Here is a 26,966-nt window from a genome sequence, read left to right on the forward strand (position 1 = left end):
ACACCTGGTGGTCTGATGATGTCAGCACTAGGCCTTGGCAACCATCCTAAGGGGACTAGTCAAAAAGCAGGCTTTATTTGCCAAATGTGTATTTTGATTAACTTCTGGCCACATCAGAATTTGAGTGCTGAATGCAGCTAGAAGAGACTTTGAATGACTCCTAATGTTTCCCTTGAATGCAAAGAAGCCTGATTCTGTTTTATTGCCCCATAAACTGGCTGGGGGATTTGGCTTTAATAGCCACATTTGCTGATTACCATAGATGAAGACATTGGTTGTTGGACTGCTGATACGCTGCGGTGTGCCACTTCTGAGCAGCAGGATTTAAAAGCAGGGCCGGAACTGGAAGAGAAATTAACCAGACAGTCCCTCAAATACATTCCATTTGCAGTCAGGGTGGTTTGGGTCCACATGACAAAAGCTGCACACATGCAATCTTTCTTGCACACCTCTGGTATTTCCCTTGGATGATTCCATCAAGATTGTGATGACAACCACCAGTCAATATTTCCACAGTGATATGTGCTATATATTAATTAAACAAAACCAAGGGAATTAATTCACCACAAATGGACTAAAGGCATGATAGAGCTCTGACCTTGCCAATAGGCAAAAAGGCCAAATAAATTTGCAACAGCCACTGAAAATCAATAAGATTAAAGCACCTAGCACTGATAATCTCCCTGTTCCAGGTCCAGAGTGTCACTTTCAGCTCTCCTCTTTGGCTCCTGGTTGTGCTACATTTCTTGAGTGCATGAGATCACACAGTATTAAAATATGCAAGCTGTTGCTGCAAAGCTTTTGAGAACTATAATAAAATTAAAAGCTTATATTTAAATGGGTGTGCTCTTTGGAGTTCTCGCCAGTTAAGTCTCATGGAAAAGTGAAAACTAAAGGGGTGTGAAACTGACCCGTAGGAAATGCTAAAGAATTGCACAATGTTTTAGGGTATTAACTCACTTCAGTCTGGTGCAATATATACACAGAGAACAGCAGGAACTGAGGACAAGTGAGAGAACCAGTTCTGGGGGCAAAATCCCCCGGATCTTCCCCATCCGTGTTTGAAATCAAGCTGAGCATTTTACAGTGGTTAGACACATTGTTTTCATTCTAGTTTCTGGAATTTTAAAAGCTGCTGATTGTAGTATTTCCATTCTCACCAGAAAAAGAAATAGCAACAATCTTCTGGGGAGACCTCTGTGAAATAGTTGCAATCCACCTTGAAATGCCAGTGTTTTAGATCGCGTTTCAAATTTTCAAAATACAGATTAAAACTCCCTCATTGTGCACTCTCTCATCCAGCAACACCCCCTGTCTGGCAGGACAGTGGATGTTGCTGAACCAGAGAGTATCTGGGACCCCAGCTGGGGTAGGCCTGGCAACCTTGACGCAGGAAGCCAGCTGGGGCTTGGAGCACTGCCAGCAGTGCCAGCTGCATGGACCCATGCCATGAGCGGGGAAACCCCAGCAGTCCAACGGCAGGGAGTCAGGTGGGCAGTGAGCCCCATCGGCAGCATTGCAATTGCATGGACCCCTGCCTCACAGGGGGAGCCCCGCAGCCCTGAGGAGGGTGCCCTGCAAGGACTGAGGGTCCACTCTCCAGGCAATCAGCCTGACCTCCCCTCATCCAGCAAACCTCCTCATCCAAAACCACACAGGTACCAAGGGTGTCAGATGAGGGAGGTACAACCTGTACTGCAACTTTCAGAGTGGAGTGGGAGGGGGAACACATGCAGAACTGGACCTATGATAGCTTGTTTTGTTAAAAATAGCATCTTTTCATACAGCAGCTTCTGTCTGCAGCAGAAATCTCAAGGTTTGTGAAATGCAATGTCTAGCAGGGCCATCCAGAGCAGGTCCCTAGGCAAACCCGCATGCCGCAGGTCCCACCCCTTCCCTGTTCCACCCTCCCTCCCAACCAGACTGGCCAGAGCTTACCTGGGGCAGAGCACAGCTGTAGATGACAGCAGCAGCAGCTGGTGGCTGCCTTTCCTCAGCCTCTCCCATCCTGCACTCACCATGCATCATGAGCAACAACCTACTCCACCCTGCCCCACCACGCCCTCTCAGCCTGCTGAGCCACACTTCCCCACGGGCTTCTGGGAGCAGAGGCCACTTCCTTCTGCTGTGGCAAAGTGGGCTTCAGCAGGCCAGGAGGCCACAGCAGAGTGGGGCAGGCTGTTACTCGTGCCACATGGTGTATACAGAGGCGTGGAAGGGTGAGGGGATGGGAGTTGACCTCCTGCTGCTGCTACCACCTGCCCCCATCACCCATGCCCTGCTCTAGGTGATCCTCCCCACTCCTGTCCAGAGGATGGCTTGAGCAGCCACTGCAGGGCTCCCAAAAGCACAGGGCCTGGTGCAGCTGCCCCACTCATTCTGTGGATGGAACAACTGATGTCTAGCTAACAATCCCATTTTATATGGAAACGTCATGAAAAATTGAAATCTCACAGGTTCTCTCCCACTAAAACATTTTATATTCCATTCTACAGCTGTTCCACAATTTATAAGCAAAATATAAATGTATATTTACAGCAGTGCTGACAGACATGAGAGGTTGCATGGGATGAAAAAAATAAAAATAACATTTTATAAGAAGTCTACTGGTTTTTCAAATGTCATTTTTCCCTCCAGGTGCACCACAAATATTTCACAGAGCTCTCCTCATGAGATTTTCTGGTATTTCTTTTTCTGGCCATAACGAAAACACCATAAAGAGCAAATTTTGCAAAAATATTTTGATAATTGGAATTTTTCGGTGAGTTGTGTAGCTAATAAAAAGTTCATAAAATTGTCTCATTTTGGTCAAAAATTGTATTTGTGTGGAAAAAACATCAATAAAACTTGAAATTCAGAAAAAATTCAGCCACCTCTGTGCTTTTATAAGATTTCGTCAATTAATATTAGCTTGCAGCTTTGATATCTGTGTTTGGAAAGCTCTCGCATAATACAAGATAAGGCCGGGATTGCTACTATTTGCTTCCTAATTAACGTATATCTTTTAGATGCTTGCCTGGCTCATGGTGCAACAGTGATGGATTCTAAGGATAGACAGAACCACTGTGATAATATAGTCTAATTTCCTCATTTTCCAGTGTAACACAGGCCCTAGGACACCCCTGGAATAAACCCTGCTTGAACTAGAGCACACCTGTTTTAAAAATCAAAATTGGATGGTTTTCAATTTCAAGTGATGGTGAACCCACAACAGCCCTCACTAAATTTTCCAGTGGCTAATTACCCTCCATCTTAACAAAAAATCTCTCATTTAAAGACTGAATTTCTTCAGCTTCAACTTCCAGCCTGTCTGTAGCACTGCACAATCCTTAATGTATTTATCCCTCACTCTCCACAGAACCATGGTGAGGCAGAGAATTGTTGTTATTGCCACTGGATGAAGGAAAGGGCACTGAGTCAAAGAGAGAAAGCAGCTTGCCAAGGTCATGCAGGAAGACCATGACCAAGCAGGAATTAAACCCAGGTCTGCTGAGTCCCAGGGGCATTTTGGGGTTACATACATGAAAAGATTATGAGGTCCCAAATACTATGTCAACACAGGCCCTATAAGTACTCTTAGGCAACATCTATATGACAGGCTTTTCCCACCTAAACCGGGCTTCTGTTGGGGAAAACCACAGAGTATCTATGTGCAATTGTGTTTTGTCGACAATTTGTCGACAATTTTTCAACAAAACCCAGCACCTCTGCCAGCAGCGTTAATCCTCTCCCAGTTCAGGTACAATGCTTCTCTTGACGGTGTTCTGTCAACGCAACAGCCATGTAGATGCTCCTGGGTCCTTTTGTCAACCAACAGGCTCCCAGTTCACCAGGCAGCCCTGTTTCCAGGGCTTCTAGTTGGCCGTTCTTTCAAGAGAGGGCCAGGCATTCTGACTGCTCTCTGTTGACAGAGCACATTGCTCCTTTGATCTGTTTTTATGTGTAGACACAATCTGTCGACAGAAGTTTTGCCGAGAAATCCCTTCCGAGAGTGACAGCAGAGACTTCTCATGTGGACGTAGCCTTAGACAGACAGTGGGCCGATCTCATATATGCGTCACCTGGAGCTGCCCCGGGACAATGAACTTAACTTTACACTATCAAAACAAAAAGCAGTCAAATAGCACTTTAAAGACTAGCAAAATGGTTTATTTTTTTGCTAGTCTTTAAAGTGCTACTTGACTGCTTTTTGTTTTAATAGTGTATAGACTAGCATGGCTCCCTCTTTGTTACTATTTAACTTTACACTGTGAGGTTGGGCTTTAACGGCATAATGCAGTTTGAACATTTCTGCAGTGTTTTGAATGAAATCCTTTCCCTGTTGCCTTGTCCTCCCCTCACTTGCTTCTTCTTGTCTCACTTCGTGTACCAAGAGGGTGAGGTGTCTGAGATGATGAATCCATGACTGTACAGTGCCAAGCACAAAGCAACTTTGGCCCCTATCTGGGGACTCTAGATGCTGCCACAATGAGAAATGCCAAATTGTTCAGTGAAATATCATGAGAAGGGCTTAAAAAAAAAACATGAGATTTTTGTTGTTTTATTTTTAATACACTTCAGGTTCTTTTTATTTGCCTTTTGATTTCTGAAGGTCCTACTCATGCAAGGTGCTCAAGCTGTACCCAGAAGGATATTTCTCATTAAATGAAGGAAGAGATTCCTTATCTCAAACACCACGTACTGTGAGCCTTATGAAAGGTTGAGAGAGCTGAGACCATCTTGCAATATGTGTAACAAGTAACAATAATAAGTTGGGAAAGCGCCAAAGCCAGAATTTTCTAAAAAGCTTGCTCTGAGCTAGATGTCAGGGGATGGATCACTCATTAAATTCCCTGTTCTGTTCATTCCTACTGATGCACCAGCTGTTGGCCAGTGTTGAAAGACAAAAAGAAGTCTTGTGGCACCTTACAGCCTAACAGATATTTTGGAGCATAAGCTTTCGTGGGCAAAGACCCGCTCCATCAGATGCATGAGTGGGGGAGGTGGTTTCAGAGGGGTATTTAAAGAATGGGATCCCAGTAAGTGGGAGGGCCAGATCTGACAAGGCCCTCCAGACAGCATGGAAGGGAGGTGCAGGGAGTTGGAGGCTGTGCGGGAAGGGAAGTGACAGGATTAAAGAGGAAGCTGGTATTGATGGCACAGGTGCCAAGTTTGTGGGTACTCCAGGGCTTCAGAACTCATGAAAAATATATGGGGTGCTCAGCACCCACCAGCCACATCTGTTTGGAAGCTCCCACAATCTGCTGATCAGTGGTTGCACCACACAGCTGCTTGGCTGCTGGGGTGAGGCTTGTGGAAGGGTGGAGAACAGTAAGTGAAGGGCAGGAGGCGGCCTTGGCGAGGGTGCAGACAGGAAGCTGGAAAAGGTGATGTGAGGATGAGGATTTAGGGAAAAGGAGCAGAGCGAGGTGTGGCTTCAGGACTGAGCAGGGAGGGAGAAACTGGTGTCATGAAAGAGTGCAGGGAAGGGGCTAATATCCTGAGGTAACCTGAATCCCAGGTGAACCAATGGGAGTGAAGTAGCTTTGTTTAAACTGAGAACAATTGCACCTTTTGGGTCTTTCTTTCCTGTGGAGAAGCAGAGAGGAAGACCAGGGACCGGGGTAGATGCTTCCCAGGCATTCAGAAATATACTGACTGTCGCAAAATCAGCCACAGATGCATAAGTAAAAGGGAAATGTGTAATTAGACATGATCAGGTTATGGTTATTTTAAATTTGGTTGGACTGGCTGCTTTGTTTTCTCTTTTGTGGTGTTCTTTTCCCCTGTAACTTTTAAGTTAAATCTCAGGGGAATATCTTTCTCTGCGTTCAACCTGTGATTTACTTTCTCTTGTTTTGTGAATAAATCATTTTTGAACAAACAATCTGATACCTATGCCTGAGAAAGGTCTGTGTACATGCCTTTCGTTCACAGCTTCTGACAAGTTAGGGCTTGTTTTGGTTCTCAAGCCCTCTGTGGAGGGGAGAACGGGGTTGGAGTTTTAACCACAGGGGGCAGTCCCCAGTGTGCCTGCCTGGGAAAATGATCTCCAGAACTGGGGTGATGGCAGCTACCTTCCAGTCACCAGGGTACCTGTGACCCTGAGAAGTTTTAAAATAAAGCCTGTGTATCGGCATGGTAATTTTAGGTCTCTGTGGAGCCCCACTTTCTGCACTCAAAATGTGGAGTGAGGAATAGCCCCTGACACCTAGAGAAAAAGAAAAGTCAGCACCTGTAATTGAGATATGTGACAGGAACATTGGGGTGGTGGGGGAAACCCAGCTGAGGACAGCAGGGCCCAGCGAAGCTAGGAGATGGGAGGTATGATGCAGAGGACAGCTTAGGGATCTGAGACAAACTTGACTGAAAGCAAAGGAAAAAAGTGCAATTTTACTGAATGGGCTTTGGGTCAGGATCCAAAAGGCAAACATGGCAACTGGCCCTTAGTTTTACAATGGGCTGAATAAAAACCTCTACGACCCCCAGCAATACACACTTTAGAGCGGGGTCTGATGTTTCCATCTCAGTCCTCTCTGCTCTGAGTGTCAGCATCTCCCCCTGGTTTGAAGAAGATCTGGAGAAGATGCAATGCCAGACTGAACACACACTTTCACACCCAGCTCTTCACCTCTCCTGTACCTACCGATTACGTAGTAATCCTGGACCAGGGCTTTGCAGCACCCTTTCCCAGTAGCCACCTCCAGTGAGTACTCAATCAGGAGCAGTATGCTCATGACCTAGAAGAGCAAAAGCAGAGGAGATGGATGGTTACACAACCTTCTTGCAAATTTCTTATCAATCAGTTCCCAGAGATCATTACCACTTGGAATTCCTACAGCACAACTGGCCTCAGGGTCTTCAAGGGCTGGCAAACACTAATGGATTGAAACTGCTCTGTGAAAGACTGAGGAGAAACTGAGACACAGAATGATGTGGGTCTGACATTTACAGACAGAATTTATAGGAGACGTGGGGAAAGAACTCATTCAGCCCCAGCACCGTACACTGGCACACACTGCTTCTTCCATTGCCCTTTAGCAGGCGCTGCGGTGAAAAATTAATTTTTGTCTTACTTTCAGGTTATATCTACACTTGCCAGGAGAGCTTCTGGTGTTCAATTTTACACATCTAATAGGGATGCATGAAATTGATCAGGGCTTGAGAGCTGACCCCGGTATTCCTTGATAGCACAAGGAATAAGAGAGGTCGAAGGGAAAGTTTCTCCCATCAACCTCCCTCAGTAAGGATGGCCAGATGAGCTGCTCCTAGATAAGAAAATTCCATCTATGCAACTGTTGTAGCTAGAATTGTGTACTGAGGATCAACATTTAGGTCTAGTATAGACAGTCCCTAAGCATGCAGTCCATTAGTGAATGTAAGAGTCAGATGCTCAAAAGAATTTGACACCCTTGTAGGCCTAAAGAGAAGTGGGGTAAATTGTACAATGAGTTCAGCTCAATTTAGAGTTACAACCTTTGAAATTAAAAGGAAAAAAACGAAAAAAAAATCCTCTTCCTACAAGGCAACTCCTCAACACCTGCCCCCTCACAGTTCCTTGCTCAGTATCTAGAGAGATAACACATAGATAAGATTGAAAAGATTGCACTTCCCCTCACTGTCCTGTGACTCAGAGCCTGGTACAACCTCCCTGCATGTTGGCAGGCAGACAGCTGGCACATTTTCAACAGTTCTGGCCTGTTGTAGCTTAAGCTGTGGGAGTGAGAACACAGCAGCATGTTGAGTGGGACACAGGCACTTCTAATGTTCAATGATCCAGTCACTTGTGACATCAGTTTAAATCTTCAGACCCCTGGGAAAAAAAGTCACCAGATTAAATTATTTTTCTGGTAACTGGTAAAATCCATGAGCACACCCCTCCAGGCAAATCAGCTACAAACCAGGTGGTAACTCCAACCACGATGGAAGCTTTGGAGGCTGAGAACTTATGAAAGTATTATCCCAGTGATGGCTGCAGACTGTAGGGCTGGTCAGAGAGCAACAGAATTAGTTTTTGGAATTAGTTTTTGTTCTCCTGTGGAGCTAAAAATGAGGCCTGTGAAAAAACCCATGGGAGAGACTTTATGGACAAGGTGTGCAGCTGAGGGAGGCAGGTTTGACAGAGCAGGGATGTGAACTGGAGTCCTCAACAGCCCAAGGAATGATCAGCCTGGTCACAGCCAGCAGCAGCAGCCAGCAGGGGAATTTCTCTGGTTGTGTCTAGATTGCTGAGAACTGTCGGCAAAAGATATGCAATTGTGCAATGCATTTTCATATCTCCTGCTGATATTTCTGTCAAGAGAGGTGTTCCCAAGATTTGGCCCAACCACACGGTGACAGATATCAACAAAACACCCTCTACCGAGACCTCATTCCACGAGGAAGAAGGCATGTCGGCAGAACACTCCTAACGTGACAGACTTCCGTCGGGAGACTTCTGGGCTCATGACAGAAACCTTCAGTTTAGACATAGCCTATTGGAATAAAAGTAGCCTCAGTGCCAGCCCATTGGTACTGCTGAGGTAGCAGAATTAACATCCTGCAGTCAGTCCAGAGTGCATTCCGGCACAGGTGTGCTGTGTTCGCATGTTGTATTCCTGGGGCTAGGTCTGGACCTTATAGACAGCAGGTGTCTGGAATTTCAAATGCTTTTTGGAAGAGGGTCTCTTCATTTGGGGGCTAGCAGTAGAGGTTGAACCTCTCTAGTCCAGCACCCTTGCGACCTGACCAGTGTCGGAGGAGAGAATTTGCTGTACCACGGGAGGTCAGTGTTTTCTAGCATATTACCAACACTTCCACTGCTTACTGGCCTCTCACAAAACATTTAGGAGTAACTTACAGCTAACCAACAACACAGAAAACTGAGAGCCAGAACTGGTGGCTGTAAATGCCAGGAAACTTGGCTACACTCATGGTAAGTGGTCTTCCAGCTAACTAAAATCATGCTGGATTACGGAGTTTGCCAGACGAGAGATTTCTGGATTAGAGAGGTTCAACCTGCATCAGGAAATAAGAACCACAGCACAGCTCCAGTCAATGCTCATTCAAGGTTTACACAAAACAAGTATGGCCTTTGTGAAGCGTGTTCTGTTATTACTTTGTCTGGTGTTTTACTGAAATTTTCAGAATCACAGTGGGGTGAGAGGTGAGGAAGGTTCCCCTTTCAGCCTTCTCCTCTTCCTGCTTTTTGTTTTTCTTCTTTCCTTGTTTGTCTCCCCAGGCCTATCCTTGTAACTCTTTTCCCTAAGCCTTTCCTTCTTTGTAGTGGCACACAGGACCTGCAGATTTCACTGCCAATACACCACCCCACCTTGTTGACAAAAGGTGAGTAAGGACATAGTTGGGTGAAATCAAAAGTACCATAATTAGCTTTCAGCGATAATGCCCCAGTGGGACCAATGGGTTGACATAGAGTTGACACCTCACAGAGCCATTGTTTCAGACTGTGCAGAACTCAGGGAGGAAGTGCCACATTGTTTATTCTTGGAAGGTTTTTTCACATTCCTCAAGGTGAGTAACTTGGTGAGGGGGTTGGGTTTCCTTAAAATAGAAATTTAGAATCTACAGAATTTGAATATGCTGCATGAGCTTCATAAACAGGATTCAGTCTACGTGTGTGTAGACACTATATGGCTATGTCTACACTAGCCCAAAACTTCTAAATGGCCATTTGCATGGCCATTTCGAAGTTTACTAATGAAGCACTGAAATACATATTCAGCGCCTCATTAGAATGCTGGCAGCCGCGGCACTTTGAAATTGACTCGGCTCGTTGCCACGTGGTTTGTCCAGATAGGGCTCCTTTTCAAAAGGACCCCTGCAAATTCGAAATCCCCTTATTCCTAACAACAGAGAGGAATAAGGGGATTTCAAAGTTCGTGGGGTCCTTTCAAAAAGGAGCCCCGTCTGGACGAGCCATAGGCTATGTCTACACTAGCATGCTACGTCGAAGTAGCCTATTTCAATGTAAGAACATCGAAAGAGGCTACTTCAACACATTTCGTCTACACATCCTCCAGGGCTGATGCCATTGATGTTCAACATCAAAGTAGCAATGGAGATGTCGAAAGGAGCCGCCCTAGAAGGAAATGAGGAGCATCCCCACACACAAGCGCTCCCTGTCGAAATAAGGGGCCAGCAAAGCCCCAAGCCGCTCCCTTAAAGGGCCCCTCACAGACACACTCGGCCTGCACAGCACGAGATCCACAGAGCTGACAACCGGTTGCAGACCCCGTGCACGCAGCATGGACCCTCAGCTGCAGCAGCAGCAGCCAGAAGCCCTGGGCTAAGGGCTGCTGCATGCGGCGACCACAGAGCCCCACAGGGGCTGGACAGAGTGTCCCTCAACCCCTCAGTTGACGGCCACCATGGAGGACCCCACTATTTCGACGTATCGGGACGTGGATCGTGTACACATGCCCTACTTCGACACTGAACATCGAAGTAGGGCGCTATTCCCATCTTCGGATAGGAATAGCGATTTTGACGTCTCGCTGCCTAACTTCGACTTCAACATCGAAATAGCTCACGGCACGTGTAGACACGACGCATACTATTTCGATGTTGTGCCAGCTACTTCGAAGTAACTGGCTAGTGTAGACGCACCTTATATGTCATATCTGTACACTGTGGGCCATGCTTGTATGTTCTGAACCACACATGTATATTATAGTATATGCCATGAATGTAAACTGTACACTCTGTATATTATGGATTCCAGTTAATAATTTACATCCTTCTGTGCCATCTTTCTCTTACCCTCCCAGCAACTTTCTTACTGGCCATCCATGAAGCTGCTCTGCTCAGCCTGAAAAACTATTTGGGATTTCAAAAACTTTCCCATTTTGCAGAGGGACAAAATGGAGACCTTGCAAAAAAATGAGAAGAAACAACAAGAGTGAGAGCTCTACCCCAGCATGGCTTCACAAGTGAAGCACTCACTTGGCAGGTGGGAGACCAGTCTCAGGTCCAGCGTTTGGAGGGACAAACTTGCCCTCTGATCTTTCACAGAGCTGGGCAGCACCTGAAGAACTGAGCTGGAAAGTCTCTCTCTGGCCCGTTGCATATTGCTATGAAGTGGAACAGCTCCCAGAGGAGATCTTCAAAAGGCAAGACAGAGGCTGGCTCTGTAGCCTTGGAGCTCAGACACTTATCTGAACTGGGGGATGGCAGGAGTCAAGACCCAGCTGCAACTCAGACTGTGCAGAGAACTGACTGGCTGTCAACAGTACTGTGCGCGAGTGCCACCAGCCTCCAGGGGGCGTTGTAGGGTATAAGAAGACATTGTAACGGTCAAGAGTGCAGTCCGACCCCTCTGTGAATTCTCAGGAGAATCTAAACAGACCAGTCTGTGCAAGGTGAAAAGCTGCAAAATAACTAACCCTGCCATGGGAACTAGTGCAGAACAAGGCACGCTTGCCAAGACTTCAAGGCTATGCTGGCAGAAGGCCACAAGAGATAGTGATAAGGAATGCATAGGCAATTTTAGGCAATCTTATGTTAATGAGTTCAGCTATATCAGCTAGTGTTAGGAGGCCTGTAACAGAGCCTGTCCCCAAGCGAAGCTCCGACGCGTCGGGTTTTCCCCCGCTGGTGACTGCAGCATCTCCGGGGCTCCAGTCACGGGTGTCATGCGCTTTCAATAAACCAAATATAGCACTCGCCTTCTGGTTGCAGCCTCGTTTCTGGGGAACCCGAGCCTGGTTGGCTACAATTGGCGCAGCGAGCAGAGTTCTCCAGGTACGATGCCTTTTTCGTTGAAAGCAGGGGAGGCAGGGAAGCCAGCGCTGTCCCTGCAGCGCATACTAGGATGGCCCTTGATGTAGTGACGGGGGCCGGTAGCGCAGATGGTGGCCTGTTGGGCAGCCCCAGCAGACTGGCTGGAGTTGCAGGAGGCGGCAGGCGTGACGCTGGTACAGGTAGAAGGGGCATTGCATCGGCTGCGGCTGAGCCACCGGCCAGGGACATCAAAAAGGGCAGTGGGAGAGGTAGCATGGCATTTCCTAACTGCCCTCTGGGCCCTGGATGATGAGCTTCTCCACTTGCAGAAGGCGCTGGCGGGAAGGAGCAGGAATGTCGCGATTTGGCAGATGTGTGGGTGATAGCGCAGGAGGTGGTTACCTCACACTCTGAAAGGACGCAAGAGTTAACCCATCATTGTGAGGTGGTGGCAGCGAGAGTGGCGAATCGGCGGCGCATGAAACTAGGGAAAGAACCGGTGTCAACGGCCCAAGTGCATGCGGTCCTTGCACTAGCCACTTGGGGCCCTGAGACCTGGGATGGGAACATTTGGAGCTCTTCCTTGTCTGAGGAGGAGGAGGTGGTGAACTGGGAGGCTGTGCAACCGACCCGAGACAAGCACGCCCCATTCAGGAGTTGAGGGCAGAAGGAGGTCGCTGCAATGAGGTCTGGCTAACATTTAAGACAAGTGAGTTGCAGGAAATGGTGAAGAGTTTTAAGCAGGAGCCAGGGAAGGCCTGCTGGCCCGGCTAGTGCGTGTGTGGGACAATGCGGGCAACACTGTGTTGCTGCTGCTTGCGGAACTCCACCAGAGGGGCATGTTGTCCCAGGATTCACAGATCAGACAGGCGCTGCAGACTATGCAAGGTCTTACTGATGCCTTACTGATGCACAGGGAAACTCCGTGGAAGCGCCGTCCCTGTAATGCTGGTTAACTGCGGCGGTGGACCAGGTCTACCCCTCCCCAGGGGAACTGGAAGTGCTGGTGAGGCCCTGGCATACGATCCCAGAAGGGGTGAGTGAGCTGTGGCAGCTGCGCATGGCGTGGGCTGTGGCTTTCATCGACATGGGACCGGACGATATAGGGGTCCAGAAATCCATCAAGGCCACTCTGTTACGCCTTGCCCCCCTCGAGCTGAAGGCCTCCCTTATGGCCGTGGTCATGGCAGCGGGCGGGAATGTAGCTCACTTGGTTGGAATGTTGATGCAGTTAGAGGCTGTCATATGCGCGAAAGCAGTCCGCGCCACAAGAGGAAAAGGTGGTCGGGCGGGAGCCCCTGGACAGGAGAAAGGGCACTCTTGGGTGACCCGGAGAACCATGTGGACGGACTTGCTGAAGGCAGGAGTCCCCCCGTGAGGAGATCAATGGTTTGCCAACATCAGACTTGTACAAGCGTTGGTTACAACTGCTGCCTACTCAGCGGAGTGAGGATGTGGGTGCCTCCAAGAGGGCGGGCGAGACTCAGGCACCACAGAAAGGTACAGGAGCTGGGGGGAGGACCAAGCCCAGTGCCCCGGTCAACTGGACCCTTCCACCTAGGAAGTGACGGGGAGGCAGGTCCCCTGAGGTACGGGCTGTGGCGGTGCCACAGCTAGCAGGGGACCGGCACCCATTCGTCCCATTAACCATCAAGTGGCCCTGGGGAGGGGAGCAGCATGTGTTAGCTCTGTTAGACACTGGAGCCGAAGTGACCATTCTGCATTCTACCCAGACTGCGGGTCATGCGGTGGTAATGCAGAGCCTCGGAGGACCGGAGACCACCGCTTATTCGGTGGAGGTCACCCTCACGCTGGGGAAAGCCCGTCCCTTTCGGGCAACTGTGCTGGCTGCACCCTTAGATGAATACATCATTGCATGTCTTGCATGACCGGTGTGTGAACACACAGTATGGGCTGTTTGCTTTTGGGCACCCCCGATACATTTGGGCAATCAGAACTGTGGAGCCCCTACTGCGGGAACATCCCAAATGGGACCCTGTGCGCCTGCCGGTCCCCCAGACCCCAGTGTCAGTCAAGCAGTACCGCATTCCTGGTGGAGAGCACGAGATCAGTGACACTATTAATGCATTGCTACAGGCGGAGATTATTCGCCCCACGCTGAGCACCTTCAACAGCCCCATCTGGCCAGTAAAGAAGCCGGATGGATCATGGCGTATAACAGTGGACTATTGGGAACTCAATAAGGTAACCCCGGAGCTTACGGCCATAGTTCCGAACATGGTTACCATCCTGGAGCGCATCACCGTGGCGGCCTTGCCGTGGCATGCCGTCATAGACCTGGCCAATGTGTTTTTCTTTACTGACATTCATCCCGAGAGTCAAGAGCAGTTTGCCTTCACGTGGCTAACAAAGTAGCACACGTCTACCATGTTACCGCAGGGCTTTAAGCACTCCCTGACGATCTGCCATCAGCTAGTGCAGGACGATCTGGAGTGTCTGGACCTCCCTGACTAGATGGCCTGCTACCACTACATCGACGACGTTATGATCTCGGGACCAGATGAACCGACTGTTCAAGCTGCCCTAGACACTGTTGTAACAGGTTTGCAGGAACAGGGATGGGCTATTAACCCCAAGAAAGTGCTGGGGCCAGCCACCAGTGTGGTCTACTTGGGTGTACTGTGGATGGGTACAGACAAATGCATTCCGCCGAAAGTGCGGCATACCATCCAGGCGTTCCCCACACCCTCGTCTAAACAGCAGTTGCAAACCTTTCTGGGCCTTCTCGGTTTCTGGCGTGCTTTTATTCCTCACCTTGCTTTTCTTATGCATCCTTTACAGGAGCTTGGGCACAAAGCCACCCAGTGGAACTGGACAGAGAAGCACCAACGGGCCTTTGAGCTCTGCAAAGAGGCAGTGGTGGCACATGCCCACCTCACTGCACCGCTGCAGGGCCAACCATTTGAACTGGAGGTAACAACCGCCAGTGACATGGCGTCCTGGGGTCTGTGGCAGCAGGTAGGAACCCAGCGAAAAAAACCTATCGGCTTCTGGTCACGAACCCTCCGCGGAGCCGAAAGCGGGTACACCCCCCTGGAAAAGCAGATCCTAGCAGTGGTGTGGGCTTTGCAGGACACTGAGCAGGTCACAGGCGTCGCCCCTGTTACTGTACAAACCCCGATCCCCTTAATGGGGTGGGTCACGGGTACCTCTGGACTGCTGTAGCAATGGCCTCAAAGTGGGGCCCACGTAGCAGTGACAGCTCCAACATATGGGTAACGTTGGCACAGACTGCCATCAACGCGTCTGCCTTTTGTCTGCCCCACAGTATGGCCGTGGGACAGCTCATGAACACATGCTTTATAGGTGTCAGTGCTACTCCTGCGCTCTTGCAAAACTATACCCTTTTGTGTAACTTTGCTTTCACTGCCCTCATATGCTGTTGTCAAGTCTGTTCCACGGGTGCACGCTGTGTTGCCAGAAGAGCAACAACCACCTCACTTGATTCCTACTAGCCTCGGAATTCACAAAGGGGTCGCGGGGAGGAGTGTAGGGTGCGAGAAGACATTGTAACGGTTGAGAGTGCAGTCCGACCCCTCTGTGAATCCTCAGGAGAATCTAAACAGATCAGTCTGTGCAAGGTGAAAAGCTGCAAAATAACTGCCACGAGAACTAGTGCATACAAGGCTTGCTTGCCCAGACTTCAAGGCTACGCTGGCAGTAGGCCACAAGTGATAGTGATAGAAATGCATAGGCAATTTTAGGCAATCTTATGTTAATGAGTTCAGCTGTATCAGCTAGTGTTAGGAGGCCTGTTACAGAGCCTCTCTCCGAGCGAAGCTCCGACGCGTCGGGTTTTCCCCCACTGGTGACTGCGGCGTCTCCGGGGCTCCCATCACGGGTGTCACGCACTTTCAATAAACCAAATATAGCACTCGCCTTCTGGGTGCAGCCTCGTTTCTGGGGAACCCGAGCCTGGCTGGTTACAGGCGTGATATGAGTCTGTCCAGTAAATTCCATCCTGGGTGGGAGAAAGTTTTATCCAAACTGACCTTTACCAACAAAATGTTTCAGTTTTGAAAAATCAGATGAAAAAAACATTTTGTCAAAAAATTCCCAACCACCTCCACCCACAGGCAGACAAGATGGTGTTTTCCATGCACTTCAGTGGGCTAGGACACTACTGGGGCCAGAGGCTGCACCAAAGGGACACACTACTTAAATTACTAGGGACACAAGGCAACAGCAAGTGCTGAATTGGTATCAAGAAGAAGTGAGACAGGCCATGAGCTCGTCCAGGCCTCACCAAGTTCTCTGCAGAGCTGCTCGTGAGATAAGGGACCCTGTGACAGGCACTGGAAGCAAGATCAAACCCCCAACCGAGATAAAAACAACTGCCTACATTCTATCTGACTCAGCTTCTCACAGTATTTATATTTGCCTTTCATTTTGAAAAAGTGGCCTGAAAAAGGATGCAGAAAATGAGAGGCAGGAACAACTGTGGTTTGTGCTTGTTTTTGCGATTGATGCGTACAGGAAGCAGCACTGAAAGTGGTAAACAGAGAAGTGATCAAGCCTAGAGCTGTGTGCTAACTGAGCAGAAGAAATATTATTGCTATCTGTAATATGGCAGTGTTTGGACATGCCATATGAGCACAGGACCCTGTTTTGCTATGCACTGTATAAAGTAAGAGATGACTCCTGCCCTGAACTGCTTACAATATAAATATGCCAGGCTAAGAGCAGGGGAAAAGAGGGATTATTGTCTCCATTGGTAAAGTGGAGAATGGAGACACACACAGGCTAAGTGGCTTGTTTCAAATTTGCACAGGATGCCTGAGCCTGGAATTCCCTCCGTCTCAGCTGTTGTGAATGCAAGAAAAACCAGATATGTAATTCTAGGAAGAAGAAATAATTCTTTGTAGACGACACACATTTGTTTTCTCCTAGTCTATCACATAGATACACCCATTTGTACTGTGCAATATTTCTGAGATGCTGACATTAGATGCCGGACTATCAAATGATTAAAAATATGAATTACAATTAATTGTGAAATTACAAAAAAAAATTGAGGCTATTAAACAATAATAGAATAACATTTATTTAAATATTTTTGATGTTTTCTACCTTTTCAAATATATTGATTTCTACTACAACATGGAATACTTGAATTCACTTACTAGAATCACTTTAGTGCAATCTTCTTATGCTGAAAGTTGAATTTACAGATGTAGAATTATGTACAAAACTGCTTCTTTCAAAAATAAAACAATGTAAAACTTTTGAGCCCATAAGTCCACTCAGTCTTACTTCTTGCTGAGCCAATCACTCAGACAAGAAAAGTGTAGTTACAATTTGTAGGAGTTAATGCTGCCTTTTTCCTGTTCACAATGTCATCTGGAAGTGAGAATGGTCATTTGCCAGACATTGCAAGATATTTACCTGCCAGATGCAGTAGGGATTCATATGTCCCTTCGTGCTTCAACCATGATTCCAGAAGATGTGCATCCATAATGATGAGGGATTCTGCTCAATAATGATCCAAAACAGAACGGGCCAATGCATATTTCCTTATTATCATCTGAGTCAGATGTCACCAGTATAAGAATTTTTTTTTGGTGGTGTTCATTCTCTTTTTTCATCTCTTTTAATACTTCTGAAAGCATGTGCCACACCTCGTCCCCCTCAGAATTTGGAAGGCACTTCAGATTCTTAAACTTTGGATTTAGAGCTGTCACTAGTTTTGGTCTCAGGTTGGTTCCTTCTTTATGTTTTGTCAACTCTACTGTGAAAGTGTTCTTAAAATAAACAGGTGCTGGGTCATTATCTGAGATAAAACAGAACACAAAACATACAATTCTCCCCCTAGGAGTTCAGTCACAAATTTAATTATTTTTTAACAAGCGTCATCAGCATGGAAGCATTTCCTCTGGAATGGCAGCAGAAGAATAAAGGAGCATATGAACATTTAGCATATCTGACACATAAATACATTGCAACACCAGCTACAAAAGTATCATGGAAATATCTGTTCTCACTTTTGGATGATATAAAAAAGAGGGAGGCAGCACAATCTCTGAAGAAGTAGGACTGGGCAGATTTGTAGCTGCTAAGGATTTACATTATTTTGTTCTGAATGGTTTTTATATATGTTTGCATAACTATGTAGCAAAAAATCTACATTTGTAAGTTGCACTTTCACAATCCAGAGATTGCACTATAATGTTTGGATGTGGCAAACTGAAAAATTCTATTTATTTTGTTTAGCATTTTTACAGTGCAAATATTTGTAATAAAACCAATCTAAAGTAAGCACTGTACACTTTGTATTCAGTGTTGTAGAAATCAATATATTTGAAAATTTAGGAAAAATAAAATATTTAATAAATTATAACTGGAATTCTATTGTTTAAAACTGTGATGAATTGCTATCAAGTTTTTTTAACCATGATTAATTTTTAAGTTAATTGCATGAATTAACTGCAATTAACTGACAGCGCTAATTAGATGCTACTTTTCCTGAATTGGAACAAACTTTGCAACTTTGTTGAGAGGTGTTTCAGGACCGAAATGCTGCTCAGAATTTCTTCTTCCCTTGCTGCTGATGAAAGGTCAACACTTCGAGAGCTATTTTGGGGAACATTGATGGAACTGACTCCTAGAGTTCTGCACAACAGGAGCTAGATTGAAGCAGCAGCTCCAAACCCAATGAGCATCAGGTGTGTTCATGCTTGGTTGCAGAATTTTGCAAAATGGCCTAAATGTGGGGTCACCAAATGCGAATGGCTGTGCACTCAAGGATAAGTTGCAAGTTGGAGTCAAACCCAAATCAGGGCCTGGCTCTGAACTCCACAATTCAGGGTCTTCACTAATTTCTATAAAATCAGGAATAGTGTAGCATGTTAAGGCCAAGTACTCCTCTCATCACTATGGGCTGATTCAGGAGAAACTGGTGGGATAGCTGAAGGCATTTGGTGTAACGCAAATGTATGTCAAAGAGGAAACATGTCTCACTAAACTGAAGGATTAAGGGCTCGGTTCTAATTATTTTAAAGCCTCTTTATATGCTGCTAGACCTGGATAAAAGGCCTGAATATAGCTGCATGGATTCCACATGCAGAAGGGAGCTGATGTGATCATCTACTGTGAGGTCGTCCTAGGTGGTCACAATGGTCCTTCCTGGCTTTGTGATCTGTGCTCAGGCAGGCCCCATTTACTCTGCTCTGCAAGGCCAAAGTGGCCTTCAGGTAATGAAAATCAAGCCCTTAATCTTTCTGTTTAGCAAGGTGTGATAGGGCCATGGTTTCTCTGATCCAAACCGCTGGCAGTAGTATGAAAATGAGCAGTCTCAAAAATGCAAATAGCAGCTCATTTCCATATTCACTCACCAGCAGACACTGCTGCCAGCCCCAAAAAAGCTGTGGAAACGTGGTTCTGCTGGCAAAATGCCCCCTTTGTGAGTTGCCTCTTGGTGGGGTGGTTTGCCAGTAGAACCATGTTTACACAGCTTTTTCTGTGCTGGCAGCAGTGTCCGCTACTGAGCGAACATGCAAACAAGTGATCATTTGCATTTTCGAGACCACTTCTTTGCATACTGCTGCCGGCAGTTCAGGTCAGTGTAACCATATCCCTAAAGCTGGGATCAGACCCAAGCACTGAGACACACATAGCATACCAACAGCTTTGAACCCCTTTGTTTTTCCCTTCTTATTTGCCCCTTTTGTTTGGCTTGAGAGAAGCACCACTGCTGGGTGGAGATGGAGAACATTTATCCAAGCAGTGGGTCTTGCACGTGGATCTGCACATGGGTAAGGTCCATAGGCAGGGATTGAACCTAAGAAGCATAGGCACCAAAAAGATGGACTGCTGCTCCTTGAGCTGAATAACTCCTCCAAGGGAGGACAAGCAGATAGAAGGTAAAGTCACAGAATCACAGAAGCATAGGGCTGGAAGGGACCTCAGGAGGTCATCTAGTCCAGCCCCCTGCTTGAAGCAGAACCAACCCCAACTAAATCATCCCAGCCAGGACATTGTCCAGCCGGGACTTAAAAACCTCAAGGGATGGAGAATCCACCACCTCTCTAGGCAATGCTTCATCACCCTCCTGGTGAAGTAGTTTTTTGTAATATCTAACCTACACCTCTTCAACTTCAGACCATTGCTCCTTGTTCTGCCATCTGACTCCACTGAGAACAGTTTCTCACCCCCCTCTTTAGAGCCCCCCTTCAGTAAGTTGAAGGCTGCTATTAAATCATCCCTAACTCTTCTCTTCTGTAAACTAAACAAGCCCAAATCCCTCAGCCTCTCCTCATAGATCTTGTGCTCCAGCCTCTTAATCATTTTTGTCGCCCTCTGCTGAACCTGCTCCAACAAATCCACATCCTTTTCATACTGGGGGGCCCAAAACAGGACACAATATTCCAGATGTGGCTTCACCAGTGCCGAACAGATGGGAAAACTACTTCTCTAGATCTGCTCGAAATGCTTCTCCTAATGCACCCTAGTATGCTGATAGCCTTCTTGGCTACAAGGGCACACTGTTTACTCATATCCAGCCTTTCATCCACCATAACCCCTAGGTCCCTTTCCATCATACTGCTGCTAAGCCAGTCAGTTCCCAGCCTGTAACAATGCTTGGGACTCTTCCACCCCAGGTGCAGGACTCTACAATTCTCTTTGTTAAACCTCATCAGATTTCTTGAACCACATCAGATTTCTTGATCTCACTGAAGCCAGACTTACTGTATTATCATGAAGCACATGGCAATGTTGAATCCAGAACCATCTGCTTAGGTGCTCTCATACCACTGTGAAGGATGTTACTGGGGAACCTGGCTAGACAGAGTATCTGCCTCCCTGGTTGTATTCAGAAGTCACCAGGAGCTCCTAATTTGCTCATGTTTCCAGCATCTGTCAGGGTTAGACAAATGGGAGGACTGGCCAAAGGAAATCTGAAGAGGTTCAACAAAGACAAGTGTGGAGTCCTGCACTTAGGATGGAGGAATCCCAAGCATTGCTATAGGCCTGGAACTGCCTGTCTAAGTAGGAGTTCTGCAGGCAAGGACCTGGGGATTACAGTGGACAAGAGGCTCCATATGAACCAACAGTGTGTCCTAGTTGTCAAGAAGGCCAGCAGCATGCAGGGGTGCATCAATAGGAGCATTGCCAAAGGAGCTATTTGGTTCTGAGGCCACATCTGAAGTATTGTGTCCAGTTTTGGGTCCCCCACTGCAGAAAGGATGAAAACAAACTGGTGAGAGTGGAGTAGAGAGGAATGAAAATGACTAGGGGGCTGGAGCACATGACCTATGAGGAGAGGTTAAGGGATTTAAGCTCACGTAGGCTACGTCTATACGTGCAGCCAACATCGAAATAGTTATTTCGATGAATAACGTCTACACGTCCTCCAGGGCCGGCAACGTCGATGTTCAACTTCGACGTTGCTCAGCCCAACATCGAAATAGGCGCAGCGAGGGAACGTCTACACGTCAAAGTAGCACACATCGAAATAGGGATGCCAGGCACAGCTGCAGACAGGGTCACAGGGCGGACTCAACAGCCAGCCGCTCCCTTAAAGGGCCCCTCCCAGACACAGTTGCACTAAACAACACAAGATACACAGAGCTGACAACTGGTTGCAGACCCTGTGCCTGCAGCATAGATCCCCAGCTGCCACAGAAGCAGCCAGAAGCCCTGGGCTAAGGGCTGCTGCCCACGGTGACCATAGAGCCCCGCAGGGGCTGGAGAGAGAGCATCTCTCAACCCCCCAGCTGATGGCCGCCATGGAGGACCCAGCAATTTCGACGTTGCGGGACGCGGATCGTCTACACGGTCCCTACTTAGACGTTGAACGTCGAAGTAGGGCGCTATTCCTATCTCCTCATGAGGTTAGCGACTTCGACGTCTCGCCGCCTAACGTCGAAGTTGGTGCCGCTACTTCGAAGTAGCGTGCACGTGTAGACGCAGCTTTAGTCTGCAGAAGAGAAGAGCAAGGGGTGATTTGACAGCAGCCTTCAACTTCCTGAAGAGGGTGGTTCTAAAGAGGATGGAGAGAGGCTGCTCTCAGTGTGGCAGTTGACAGAACATGAAGCAATGGTCTCAAGTTACATTGTGAGAGGTTTATAGCTGGATATCAGGAAAAACAATGTCACCTCCCTTTAGAGTGTTGGGGGTTGCTGAAGTGATTTGGTTTTAGCATTCAGTTTCCCAATGCACTTTTAAAGGTGATGACTCTCTCAGTCAGTGCTGCAAAGGGCTCACCCTTGAAGCCCTGTTTTAGCTCTAGTGAAGGACTAATGATGAATGAAGCCCAGCTGCTGTGCTCGTGCAAGGTGTAGAAAGCAATGGCATGCCTGGCTCAGCTGCTGGGAGCTGATAACTCAAGCCTGTGCTTCCCAGGGGAACTAACACATCCCTGCTTCTTTTTAAAACAAAACGTGAATTTCTGTGCTAACCATTGTGGCCCTTGTTCACTCTGCCTGAACCCTGGGCCTGGGCTCGCTCTCTCATTTCCTCTGCCTCCCCCTGCAGTGGAGAACATCCAGGATTTATTTCTGCAGTCGATGGGGAGCTCAACAATGAGACAAATATAATTTACAAGAATACAAGACAGTACCACAAAGCCTCAGTGCTGGTGTTTGATGGCATTCCTATCACCAAGCATCCCTGGGATTCATCACAGTCCACAACTATCATTTGTACTGATACAAATGAAGACCATTGATGTAGCAAATTACCCAAGTACCTTCTGGGGCACGAATCCTCTTTCCTGTGCTCGGCTGCAGAAATGGGGTGAAGAACACAGAAAAGGGGAAAAATCTGTTCTTATATTTTACCTTCTAAGAGCTGACACTAGACAGCTTTCTCTGCAGCGAAACAGCTTTTAGTGTGAAAGAGACACACAGGGTAGAGCTGTCAGTGTACGCAAACCAAGGAGGAGCTCGGATCGCTGTGTTGTGGATTGACTGGCACCCTATAAGCAGCTGAAGGTAGAAACGTACGTAATGAGCACAGACAGAGAGACAGACAAAGTGAGGGAGGAAATACTTTTATTGGACCATTTTGGTTGGTGGAAGGAAAAAGCTTTTGAATTTTCACAGAACCCTTTCTCCGATCTAGAGAAGGAAAAAATAGATAGATAGATAGATAGATAGATAGATAGATAGATAGACAGATGAGAAAAAGCCATGGAATTTCTGAAGGCAAAAACAGGGTGGAGGGAGACATGATAATACGTTCACCATACACTGAATTGGGAAACTTCTAGTGTCAACCCAGCTTTGCAAGGGGCCTTCTGTCCCTCACTCATTCACAGCTTCCCATTAGCTATGAAAGCCTGTTTGTTTGCTTGCTTGCTTGTTTAATATAGCCAGCCTGGAAAAGGACCCATTGACTAACTCAGCAGGAGGGAAAAATGAGGAGAGGCTTGCAGCCTAGTTTCAGAGACTTGCCAAACCCCTCACCCTGCCTCTGCAATATGCAGGAGCATCCTGGACACTGGTTAAGTGGCATGAAGAAAGCAAGACATTTCATCGTAGAAATACAGGCCCTTACACGGCAGTGGTAGCCTTATGAATAAGAGTCTTTGAATGACAGTTTAGTCCCTGCTCACCGGTGCCAAAGGGGAAGTAAGCTGTAGCAGCTATCTGGGCACAGCTGACTTCCCCCTCCACATCAGCTGTCCTGGTGGAGTGCCGCTTGCCCTCAGCACACCCAGCCTTTTCCACTTCCCATCCACCAGCCTGGGGGCAGAGCAGTAGGCCCCCGACTACAGATGGGCTGGTGATGTAAGTGGTCTGCACAGAGAGAGGAGGAGTTTGTTCAGGCGTACTCCAGTTATTTCAGGGCCTGACGCATCGTTGTGAACATTTGGCTTTGGCAATAATGCTCTAGAATCCAACTGCTTGACAGGTTGGTTGTGTCACCTGCTACTGCTGAGCTTGTAACCATAAATAACACACACTCCTCCTGTCTGCAGCCTGTTTATAAAATCTGTTGCTGATTCATTAACCCTTTGTAGTCCATCAATTATTGGAATCTTAGTATAAAGGGAGACCGGGACAACTCAAGGTTCCACACTGTTTTCCTTTTGAACAGGGTGGGCAAAATCTCAGCTGGGGCAAGTCGGCTTAGTTCTACTGAGCTCAATGTTCACACCAGTTGACCATCTGGCCCTATCCTGGGATAACTCCATATATACATTGTAGGCCAGTGTGCTGTGTTTAAGCCACGGCTTTGTGTTGGAAGGGATGATGCAGCTGCAGCTCCCAGGGGATGCTGGCAAGCCAGCAAAGAGATATAGTGCTCATGGGCGGCTCACCTAGGAATGCTGGTCTGAAACAGAGGGAAGCACATGCTGTTCCCATCTGACTGTTATGAGGACTTTTCAGAGGAGAAACCTAAAATCCCACTGAAGCACAACCACACAATGTCTCCCGGCCTGCAGGGTGACCGCTCGAGGCCCTTCTCCTTGGCTGCATCCAGAAGGTGCCCAGCATACCTGGAGAGCTGAATTGAAGCCATTTTCATATTTCTCCCATCCTGGGCAGCCTGTGCAACAGCCTCAGTGTGATTTACAGCCACCGGAAAGCTATTTTAACCTATGGCACCAAGCAGCACTCACAGTAGCTGGGGTTCACTAAGGATCAGATTTCCTTCCGTGCCCCCTCCAACAACACCATATTTCTCCTCCCGCCTATATGGCGATAATCCTCCAGGACAGCCATGGTAGCTTTACAGGGACATCAAGTTCAAACAGAAACCAACTGCAAACTGGGTACAATGGCTAAAAGCTGTGGGAAAAATTAAAGACATTCACATTTGCGATTTTTACACATGCACGCCCACAGCTCTCTGTAGCTTTGTAATCTTAACCCTTACACAACCCTTTGCATTATTATCCCACTGCACAACCTGTAACAAATGGATCTGCCTGTCTGAAATGAAAACCTGTGTGATTCACAACACTGGCTGCATTTGCAAAGGCTCATACTTGAGTTGCAAAGGAAAAACAGGAAGGACTGAATTTCCATCTGCTCTGACAGAAGAAATTAGTTAAAAAAACAACGAGAACAGTAGATATCTTTTTTCTCTTCTCTTCTCTTTTCCACCTCTCTCAACTCATCAGCCTTCCACCCACCTCTCAGGAACATAGGAAAGTCAACACTGACTTTGGGAATAATTTGGTTTCTGACCATTTACAGCTTTGCTATCTGTACATGTATGTCATAACTTACCATGTGGTAGATGCCAAGGAAGACTGTTCCAGTCTTGATGTTGAAGCAGAAACATTTTGGGGGTATCTGGGGAGACATTTTTTATCCCTCTCAACTGTTGTGGAGCTCAGGCAGTTGGAATCAGGGTAGCTGCAGTACAGAGAGCGAACAGCGGGAAGTTACATCTTGTTGCTCAACTTCCTTCCTGCTCTATACATGTCTAAAGTCATCTCCAACGTCACATGAATTCTTTGCAATTTCCAAACCCAAGAGAAAACAAAATGATGTTGAAAGCAGCTGATCTTTCCTTGTTGCCCTGTGACAGGTTACAAGTGGCAGCCTCCTTTCCTGCACAGCCTTGGGGTGGTTATGTTTGGCATGAAGCCAAAACCACCTTGTACAATTACCAAGAGGAAAAGCATGAGCTAAGATCTTTCAGATAAACATTACCCACCTAAAATCACAGGGAGGCACTAAATTTAGTAGCCCATTTTCAGATGTGCACTTCATTGCACAGAAGCGGCTGGGTGCCCATTGGTCCAGCTGGGGCCATGGCCTATGGGGTAGGGCCAAAGCCATTAGCAAAATACCAGCTTTAAGTCACTACCTTTAGATTTATGAACCTAAATAGAGGCTCCCAATTTTGCAAACCTTGGCTTTATTATGAAAATGTCACAAATTCCCCTTAAACTAAAGTCTGTAATTACAAGGGTAAAAATAAAGACAACAATGGCAACAACAAAGCGGCCATTCTGCCACACTGCAAGTGCCCAGGACTTTTTTGCACCAACATCAAAGGAGCACGCACACACACACACACACACACACACACCATCTTGCACATGATTCACCCATTGTGATCATCCCGGAAGATGTGATCTTCTGCTGGTGGGCTTGTAACTGACCTAACCCATGCACAGAGCAGGCACCCAGGTACCTAATGTCAGGTGTACTATAAGCCATTGCTCTGCATGAACCTCCCCCTCAGTATGCAGGTGCCACAGTGGCAAGTGAGCTTTCGGGCAATCCCATGTCTTTGGGCCACAGAAGAGACAGAGTGCGAGAAGGGGATCATGCATCATCAGTATGAGAAAAGTGGGCCCAATTCATGGCTTCCCTTGGTCACCTGCACTTCTGGCTGCCAGTCTGGTAATATTTGCAAATCAGGCATTCCAGCACGTGCGCCAGAACTTCCCCTGCTACACACACACCGTCTTCCTCTTCCCTGTAAGGCCCATCCCCTACCCTGCCTCCTCTCCTCCCCATATCTTCCCTCAAGACCCAGCCCCCACCTGCTCCTCTTCCCACTGGCTCCCATCTCTTGCTCCTTCCACCTCCCATCCCCACTGCCAAAGTCAAGAGGGACTTAAATGCTGCACCTGGGCTGGGAGCTACAACTGCCCAAGGCAGGTTGGAGGAAGTCCCAGCTGAGCAGGGGCTGGTGCAAGTGGTTACTCAGGGTCTCTCTGACTGCAGTAAACAGACTTCCCTTGTCTGGGCAAAAGATCTGACTGGATGTGGTCAGGCACCTTTAGACTTGACTCTTTATGGGTGAAAATTGGGCCCAGTCACTTGAGCCAGAGAACACCCCCACTGTGGGGTCTTTGCAGTGACAAAGGCTAGCGTAAGCAGGGTGCTTTCCTCAGCTGGGACATCTGGTTGAACAGAAATCCTGGTAGCTGTGGTGGTACCATTGGCCAGGCTGTTGACAGCTTGGTTGGCAGCACAATGCAGTGGGGCTGGCAGGCTCCCTGCTAGCCTCTGTATCACATGGCTTCCCAGAAAGCAGCAGTATGGCCCCACTTTGGCTCCTACTCATAGGAGCAGATGGGGGCTTGGCACACTGCTCCCACTGGCGAGGAACCACAGCCAATGGGCGCTGCAGGGGTGGCGCCTGTGGAAGGGGCAGCCTGTGGAGCCACCTGGCTTCCTCAACACATAGAAGCCAAACGGGGGCTCATGATGCCACTTTCGGAAGCTGCTTGAAATAAGCACTGCAGAGAACCTGAATCCCTGACCTCCTCCTGCACCTCAACTCCCTTCCCCAGCCCTTAGCCCCTTCTTCCGCCTTCTGACCCCCTTGGTTCCAGC

At 47.6% G+C, this 26,966-nt stretch overlaps 1 protein-coding gene across 1 annotated transcript in view; it reads right to left on the reverse strand.

The window, feature by feature from the left end:
* LAPTM5 (lysosomal protein transmembrane 5) overlaps window positions 1-25,028 on the reverse strand; it is a 45,901-nt gene extending 20,873 nt beyond the window's left edge. The window contains exons 1-2 of the mRNA XM_074976412.1: window positions 24,897-25,028; window positions 6,626-6,719 (exon numbers count right to left, since the gene is read on the reverse strand). Of these exons, the coding sequence (XP_074832513.1) occupies window positions 6,626-6,719; window positions 24,897-24,974 (172 nt within the window). The 5' untranslated portion in view covers window positions 24,975-25,028. The remainder of the gene's footprint in view (window positions 1-6,625; window positions 6,720-24,896) is intronic.
* Between the last annotated feature and the right edge of the window lie 1,938 nt (window positions 25,029-26,966).

The sequence above is a fragment of the Carettochelys insculpta genome, chromosome 24 (genome assembly GCF_033958435.1).
Source record: "Carettochelys insculpta isolate YL-2023 chromosome 24, ASM3395843v1, whole genome shotgun sequence".
NCBI lineage: Eukaryota > Metazoa > Chordata > Testudines > Carettochelyidae > Carettochelys > Carettochelys insculpta.